Source organism: Ostrinia nubilalis, chromosome 24 (assembly GCF_963855985.1).
Source record: "Ostrinia nubilalis chromosome 24, ilOstNubi1.1, whole genome shotgun sequence".
NCBI lineage: Eukaryota > Metazoa > Arthropoda > Insecta > Lepidoptera > Crambidae > Ostrinia > Ostrinia nubilalis.
Window position 1 is genome coordinate 10,750,844 of NC_087111.1, and position 9,077 is coordinate 10,759,920.

At 35.1% G+C, this 9,077-nt stretch overlaps 1 protein-coding gene across 1 annotated transcript; it reads left to right on the plus strand.

Moving 5' to 3' along the window:
- The first annotated feature begins 1,009 nt into the window (after positions 1 to 1,009).
- Positions 1,010 to 4,280, plus strand: LOC135083668 (ommochrome-binding protein-like). The gene is made up of 2 exons (XM_063978377.1): positions 1,010 to 1,198; positions 3,567 to 4,280. The coding sequence occupies exons 1-2, from the start codon at positions 1,010 to 1,012 to the stop codon at positions 4,278 to 4,280; spliced, it is 903 nt and encodes a 300-aa protein (XP_063834447.1).
- The last annotated feature ends 4,797 nt before the right edge of the window (positions 4,281 to 9,077 follow it).

Consider the following 9,077-nt stretch of genomic DNA (forward strand, 5'->3'; position numbering starts at 1 on the left):
TTGAACCGATGGACATTTTTACAATCTCTTTGTTCTCGTGGATCTATTAGATACCATTTTCTTCCTTTGATATCAATAGTTCATCTAAAACTAACTAAAACAATTACAATTTCATCCATTGACTTCAATTTGAAATCGAATAAACTGACTGATTTTTCATACCCAGTCTGGTTTACATTCGCCATTTTTTTCCAGTTTCTATTCGTTGAATTCAAACCACTCGTATTCAAATATTTTATTTTATTTCTGGCTTTTATTTAACTCAATAAACTACGTCAATAAAACTTGTTATCACGATTTAAAACTCCCAAATCTAAAATACGATTTTCTAGTTCTGATTTTTCGATACCATTTGTTTTAACGCGAAATTTTTGGGTCATACAATTTATCAGAGTTCAAATTCAGAATAATTTACTGCTTTTAAAAACATTTCAATGTGAATAGTAATTTTAACGAGTCAGTAATAGAACTACTAACTCGTTTAACCCTAAGTTTGGGAGGTGTACTCGTAGACATTATATTTTTAGCTCAAAAGTTTTCTACGTGAACTAAAATGATCTTAAATTTTGAGTTAATCGTGAAAAGAGGAGAGTTTTTCGAATTAAAGTGGGAAGGAAGCAAAGTAGGTACTAACTTTAGTCATATTTATTTAATTAATTAATAGGTAGGCTTTTGATCATTGTCATAATCGTTCGTTCGTTTTAGCCGAATGACGTCCACTGCTGGGCAAAGGCCTCCACTAAGGATTTCCACAAAGACGGTCCTACGCCGCCCGCATCCAGGCACCTCCCGCGCCCTTCACCAGATCGTCGGTCCACCTAGTGGGAGGCCAAATTCCCTGCCCCTGCCTTCTGGCTCGTGGTCGCCACTCAAGAACTTTTCTGCCCTAGCGGCCATCAGATCTGCGAGCTATGTGCCCCGCCCACTGCCACGTCTTGATTTTAGCGATTCTGCGGGCATTATCATAATGTCGTTCGTTAATCAACCACAATATCTTGCAGCCGCAATCATGGCGTTCAGCTCATCAGTTCTGCTCATCCTGACGCTCTTCCACGGTCTCCAAGCTGAGAAGGTGGTCTGCGATGGCATCATCTTCAACCACGTGTATTTTGACAGGGAACTCCTCGTGAACAACCTCGGGAGACCATACAACCTGGTCATGCACAAGTTCTCGGGGCTGTTGTTTTTTAGCCACACGGTGAGTTTAGCTTTCTAAATGTAGAATTGTAGAGTCATAGAAAACTTATTGCAGCCCAGAATTACTTGGGAATAAAATATTTTTGTGTTCATAATTTAACAGTTTCGAATGACCTTACGAATATAGGAGTTTAGATGTTGATGATCATCGAAAACTAAACTTTTCTGTCAGATGTGTTCCGAGAACTGAAAACAATAAGTTATAGTTTACCTGAACTTTATAAAACTCATTTATTTTTGTAAATAACTATATCGTAATTGCCTTGATCCTTTTTATAACGACTGCATACTATGTTCAAGACCGCCAGCGCTAGTCATAAGAAAGATTTATGACGTAAAAAAGCTAATCTCTTTTGCTATTTTCTCGCTGCAATAAAATGCAGCTTGCGTTTTTACGTGCATAAAACATTACATGTTATTCTACGGTAGTAGTGTAGTGCTGTGATGTTTGGTTGTAACGGGACAGGCTGAGAGAATAGGGACGAATTTTAGTGGGACAATCGGAGTTTTTTGGTTGGATAAAATATTTCAAAATCAATTTATTAACTGAAAGATGGCAAAAAATAGTAAAGGATATTTAGGAAATCACACATAAGGATGGAGCATAGAATTAATAAGAATGAAAACCTAATGATTTCAAAGCCAAATAAGAAAGTTAACAGACATTGTGTTAAAACACAAAGATAATGTTGAGCACATTGAACAAATTATTTTAATAACTTACCTATTATTGAATATTTTAATAACTATTGACCAAAATTCTCAAAATTTTTTTCATACAGCTCCAAGATTTCATCATCATCATAATAATAAATTTTCAGCCATAGGACTTCCACTACTGAACATAGGCCTCCCCCAATGATTTCCACAATGGCCGGTTGGTGGCGGCCTGCATCTAGCGCCTTCCCGCTACCTTTATAAGGTTATCGGTTCATCTTGTGGCCGATTACAGCTTTGGAATATGCAAATTACAAAGACCGTGACGTACTTTACAATTTTTCTACAATTATAATGTCTAGTGTCCGACCGAATGTTCGGTTTCGGTTTCGTTTTCGGTTGAGTTTCGGTAAAAACACGAGTTTCGGTTTAGTTTCGTTTTCGGCGGCAAACTTGCCGAAAGTACAACCGAAACCGAATGTGCATAAAAGTATAATAAAGTTTAATCTAACCTATAAATTTTTTTTTGGTTCGCAAATGCTATACGTAAACAAACATTAGTTAGGTAGTTAGTAATTACTATAGTGCATTTCATGGTGATAATATTATGGATTCAGAGTTTCAAAGTTCATTTTAGTATTTATCACCAAGGTATCCAAGTGGCAAGTACAGTAGATACTAACTTACGTACTACCAGTTTTGTTTTGAGAAATTATTAAGGTAAAAGACCTGACCATGGGACGGGTTATGTAGATGTCCTGAATATTGCCAGTAATTAAAAAAAATGTAGACTAAATATTAATCCCTCTTTTTCTTTTTTAATACATAATTTGATACCTTTTAGAGTAAAAAGGCGCTTTATAAGTTCAATTTTAATGCAATTTAAAGAGAAAACAATTAAAACTGACTGATTATTGATTATAATAACGTTTTCTTTATTTTTCCCTCAAAATATGAGCCTTGTAAGGAAGTTTCGGTTTCGGTTTCGGCCGAAATAGACACCGTTGCCGAAATTCGTTTTCGGTTTCGGTTTCGGTCGTAAAACTAGTTTCGGTCGGACACTAATAATGTCCCACTTAAACTAGGTCAGTAACAGCACTTTCCCTCATACGGTGATAAGAGAAGTCCGATTCCGTAGTACACGCTTTATTTATGACCTGGGCAATATATCATGTTGCAGCATTAGAAGTCAGGCAACATACGAGTACCTTTTATAATGTTTCTATTAATTACTGCCAGTTTCTAAGGATCTTTCTTTGTTAGCTTATTTTGCAGTGCTTAAAATTTTATAATGACGGGAAAAAATTATAAGCTAAGTTCCACGACACGTGAACCGACGACATCATAAAGGTAGCAGGAGGGCGCTGGACGCAGGCCGCCGCTACCAGTCGATTAATATGAAAATCATTGGGGGAGGCCTATGTTCAGCAGTGGACGTCCTATGGCTGAAATGGTGATGATAATGATGATAAAGCTAATTTGTGTTACGAGTGGTCCACCACAATAGTCCAGCGGTGCCGGGGTTCAAACCCGCGTTCCTTGGAGCTCGAGTCGGCCAGTCCGGCACCTTCACCGTTGGCATGTAGTTGTTTATGTTCTGTTTTTGAAACTAAAGCATAATATACCAGAATTCACACAGATCATAGGACTAACCTTTACCTAATTTGAGACTACATGACGTAATGTAAAATATCCCAATTTATATTTTCCAGGTGCAAAACGGGACCCACGCAGACTTCCTGATCACAACCTGCCACATCGATAAGCGTACTTGTTCCAACGTGAGCGGAGTTCCCGGAGGATATGCCATCGCTTACGACGCCGGCAACGACGACATATACTTAGGAGGCCACGACGGCATCTACAAGTATAACTTTCTCACCAAATCAGCGGACTTCTTCGCCGAAGAAGGCAAAAGCATATGGGGATTATTCGTCAGAAGAAATTTCTACTACATCGAGTACCCAACGCAAAAACTTAGAGTGTACCAAGACGATGAGTTCTTGCCTGTTGCTGAGGCTATTAATATAGAAGTCGACCATTTCTTCATTTCGAAACACATGGATATTTATTTCTCCAACAGAACAGCTTTGTACAAAGTTGAAAAGCCGAAGAAAGAAGCTATAGTTTTAAGCGATGAAGTAGTGATTCGACAAATAGTTGAAGACAGCTATGGTGACACATATTTTTGTACCAGCGATGGCATATACATTGAAGATAAACCGTACCATAGAATCAAAAAAGTGGCGCACATAGTCCAAGCTTTTGGCCTGACTTTCGATGAGCATGATCAGATAGTGTATTCCGATCGAAATGCAATTTATAGATTAAAACCAAGTAAAGTTGGTCCGTTATGTTATGAGGTTTTAACTAACCCTGCTGAAAGAGAAGATTTGGAAAGAATTAAAGATACTCTTATTAGTTAAAATTAATGCAAAAGTAGCTATTATTAAGACTAAATAGAACTTTATACTTCATCCTCAACAAGGAAGTCGGACGATGTTTTTAAATCTAAACAATCGAATCAAAGACTCATCAAGCGCTCCTATTAATTGATGAAACACAATGACTACTGTTATTACATTGCGAACTGTTTGAACAAACACCATTGTTAACAAAGGTCCATGACTAACAATTATCTCATTGTTAAATCTGATATCATGGTAGAGGCAGCTCTCCGAAAATACAATCGAAAATTCATATCCAATTAATCCGTGGACCCTCCTCAGTTAATTGTAAAGTAAAAATATTTGTGATTGGATCAAATGTTCTCCCAAATGTTGGTCATGTTTGCGATATCATATTCAGTAAAAAGTGTGCCAAAGAAGGCTTGCAATAGAGTTCGAATGAACAACACTTGGTACGAAAGAGAGATCATATTAAATAACATTGGACGACCATACAATTTGAATGTGCACAAATCTTCAAACACACTGTTCTTCAGTTACTCGCTGCCAGATACTTACTCAGATGTGGATTTCCAACTGGCTTACATAGACTTAGATACAAGAGAAAGTGAAATCATCGCTGGGATTAGAGGTGGGTGTACTGTTGCTATAGATCAAGGTAACGACGAAATTTATTTGGGAGGAAGTGACGGCATCTACAAATACAATATGCTGACGAAACTAGCCGACAATTACAAAGAAAAGGGAAGAAATATCTGGTCTTTATACTTCAGAGCAAATTTATTTTACATCAGCTACCCAGATCAAAAGTTGTACATTGACGTAGATGGAAAATTCATCAGAGTTAGTGAGTTTGAACACTTCGAAGTCGACAATTTTCACGTGATGCCGAATAATGACATCTATTTCGCAAACAAAACTGGTTTATATTTCTTTGACAATTTAAAACTTACTATTGAAACTGTGAACGAGCTGGTTACTGTTAGGCAAATAGTTGAAGATAACGATGGCCGTTTGTATGTGTGTACCAATTTCGGTATATTACTACGTGGTGGTAATGAGTTTACAAAAGTTTTAGATCTAAAAGGCATTTATGGTTTGGCCTTTGATAAAGACAATAACTTCATAATGTCAGACGAAAAGAATATTGTGAAACTAGTACACAGTGACGGAGGTTGTGTGAGTGATAATATTTCTTGGTAAGTTTAGTTTTTTAATGCAATTTTAGTTTCATTAAATAATCGTAAGTATTGTTTTGTTTTATTTGATATTTCGCTATTTTAAACTAGCCCATTATTTCACATCAATATTTGACTCAACAAATTCTTACAAAACTTGATTGAATGCCAATCATGATTGAATTTCCCATTAAAATTTATTCCAATCCCAATTATTCAATTTGAATGTTCCCCGTAACAATCCACTGATTAATTCCAATCTGGACGAAATCGCCTCCATGTTTTAAGCCCGCCGGAGGTACTGCAAGGCGATATTTTAAAATTTTAATCGCCGTTGCATGTTTCACATAATTGAAACGGGAGTTATCGAAATTGCTTGTTGAAACGCCGATCGCTCGCGACGGTTTTATCAAATTTAATTTTTTTCGCCTCCGGTTTATTGAGTGGTGCAGTAACGGTTTAATTGTGTGCCAGTGAAGTAAAAGGCTTTTTGTAGTTTAAAAATAAAAAGCTTCCTTTTTTAAATTCCTTTTTGTTTCATTTTAAGTTATATACAGCCAAAATAAAACGAGCTAGTTCCCGTGGAGTTCTAAGTAGTCGCATGAGACTACAGTTGCATTTGATTTCTATTGCTTCTCGATTCACTGGTACTTGAACTTGAGAAAAACGTTTTAGAAGTCTTTTTTCTTTTCATTTTTGTTACTGTCCTGAATTAAGACTCATTTTAGTCTCTCACGAGTGAGTAAGGCCCGCGAAAGTTGTAAGTGACAAAATAACATTGTGATAAAACATTGTCACCAGTTTACGTTGAATTTATTTTAGGTAACAGGTGCACTTTCTGTGGCACAATTTTCATTCCGTACTTCATTCTATCCACTAGTATAGTAAGAATTATTTGCCTGTGTCATATAAATTATACGCAAAAGGAACTGGTCCAGAAAATGCTGTCCAGAGACGGGTCTGCAAATGGTGCTATTACTCTGCCTCCACAAAACACTGTATTTGGAAGGCAGATGTTATTATCAGATGCCCTGAACAAACGGAAAATGCAAATGGTGGCAAAAAAACGCATTTACAATGTTTACAGAGAATGCGACTGATCGAGCGAAAAAAAATCTGAGTGGATACTTACTAGGAATTTTCTGGATGTAAAATGTTATCAAAATCTTTAAAATCTTCTGTCTATAATGTAAAATGAATAATAGAAGCTTGATTCTTAAATATATTTTAGTGTCACAAAAATGGGATGTCCAAATTAATGCACAATGTAATTTCGGCTTCTGTGATTTTATGAGACGTGAAATATGTAGGAGGTATTTCTTTTTTATGGGACAGGAGGCAAACGAGCAGACAGATAACTTGTTGAAGATCAATGATGAATGACCTGATGGTATGAAGTGCAGACGACATTGCATCAAAATAAACACTGGGGTATTTATGTAGTTAATTTTGTTAATTGATAGTGTAATGTACTGTCCAATACACAGAGCTCATTGATAGATTTGCAGTACTTGACTCGTACTTGGCCAGTTTTTAAAATGTCGTCTGAATCACAAAATGTAGACAAAAAATATATCTTCATTGAGCATTCACGTACACAACCGTCAATTAATTCCGCTCAATTATTTCAATATCAACAAATACTCGATTTCTCTCTTATTTTACTTCACTAACGAATACTCGATTATGTACTTACAAACCTACAAGCGTGCTACGACTGGATAAAATTCCGGGAACTCTGGAACAGGATGGGTTCAGACTGGATTAAATTAACAATTGCGGATGGCCACTAGATCGCACGACTGTATGCGTTATGCATTTTTTTCCTTTTTTGGGGTACCGTACCCATATTTTTTGTCGGTTAACTAAATTACAAAATATTTTTTTCTAGCAAACAATAATATCTGTAACAACACAGACATTACATTTTAGACATAGCTATGTATACTTTTTTATTTATATCCCAAAAATATAATATCAGAAAAGTACTTGGGTATATATGCTGTTAAGATACCTAGCAGTTGTCAGATTTCCTAATATCCAGCTGGTTTAGGAATACAACTTTATGAAAATAATTTAAGTCAGAAAATATCATCTTGATAAAAACTATCGTATTACGATAAAGCTTTCAATATCTTAGGTATATAATTTGATGTCTATAGATATAATGTGTATCATATACAGTGTGAGTCACGTTAAAGTGTACATATGAAAATAGATGAAACTAGACCTATTTTTATCGACAAAAAAGAGGTAAAAAATTTTTGAGATTTTTTTTTAATTTTGTATAGAATTTTTTTTCTTCCAATTACTTATTGTAAAGAAAACGTAATAACTTTTAAACTAAGCGGTATATCCTGATAAAATAAAAACAGTAATAATGCTAAATAACAGGCGATACTAAAAAAATACATAAAATACACAAAAAATGCCAACAAATAATAAAAAATGATACTTTTTGAAAAAAATCTGTTTTTAAATTCGTGTTTTTTTTGGTTATTTGATAAATTTCTCCAAAAAATGCCCCTATAACAGGTGGTTTTTATTACTTTGTATTATTCTCTATCGTATTATCTTTGTAAAACCAAAAATCGCACGTCTCTATCCCTATCACAACATTTGCTATGATCGTTTGAACAAAGGCCTGTCACCACATTATTCTCCGCTACAGGTAGAGACAATTTTAATTTTAACTAAAATGCTTATTTTACTTCGAAATCTTTTGTTTTTATTTGAAATCTAACTTGTCTTTATCAAAATTACAAATCTAGAGCCATTTTCAGTTTCGTTGTTAACGAAGCGTTGAATGGCGCGCCCGGAGAGGCTTAGTTCAAACGATCATTGCAAACGGTGTGATAGGGATAGAGACATGCGATTTTTGGTTATACGAAGGTAATACGATAGAGAATAATACAAAGTAATAAAAACCACCTGTTTTAGGGGGGCATTTTTTGGAGAAATTTATCAAATAACAAAAAATACACGAATTTAAAAGCAGATTTTTTTCAAAAAGTATCATTTTTTACAATTTGTTGGCCTTTTTTGTGTACTTTATGTATTTTTTTAGTATCGCCTGTTATTTAGCATTGTTACTGTTTTTATTTTATCAGGATATACCGCTTAGTTTAAAAGTTATTACGTTTTCTTTACAATAAGTAATTTGAAGAAAAAAAATTCTATAAAAAATTTAAAAAAAATCTCAAAAATTTTTTTACCTCTTTTTTGTCGATAAAAATAGGTCTAGTTTCATCTATTTTCATATGTACACTTTAACGTGACTCACACTGTATTTAAAGGTGAGTATAGATTAGAGCATTTACCTGTATAACAACGAGCCGCTCGCGCTCTATGATAGTGTATCACCCTTTCACGAACCAAACGTTGTATATTTTACCTGTATTGTACCATTCGTAAGAATGTTACATTACATAGAAATGCTCTAGTTTATACTCACCCTAAGGCAGCGATTACGGAACCACTCTTCTCCCGTTCAACTCTAATTTTCTCTTCGTTTTTTAGTTTCGTGTACACGGTGTCGGTTTTTCGAGTGACACAACACAAATGCCTCTTTTTTCCGAGCCAAATGGATTTTTTCGAACAAACCCTACGGAATATGAGTCAGAAAGCATTTTTCTAG

What these genes read in the sequence shown, in the direction of transcription:
- LOC135083668 (XM_063978377.1), top strand. Translation starts at nt 1,010, where the DNA reads ATGGCGTTCAGCTCATCAGTTCTGCTCATCCTGACGCTCTTCCACGGT. An exon ending in TGTTGTTTTTTAGCCACACG is followed by an intron (nt 1,199 to 3,566) that starts GTGAGTTTAGCT and finishes TATATTTTCCAG; the next exon opens with GTGCAAAACGGGACCCACGC.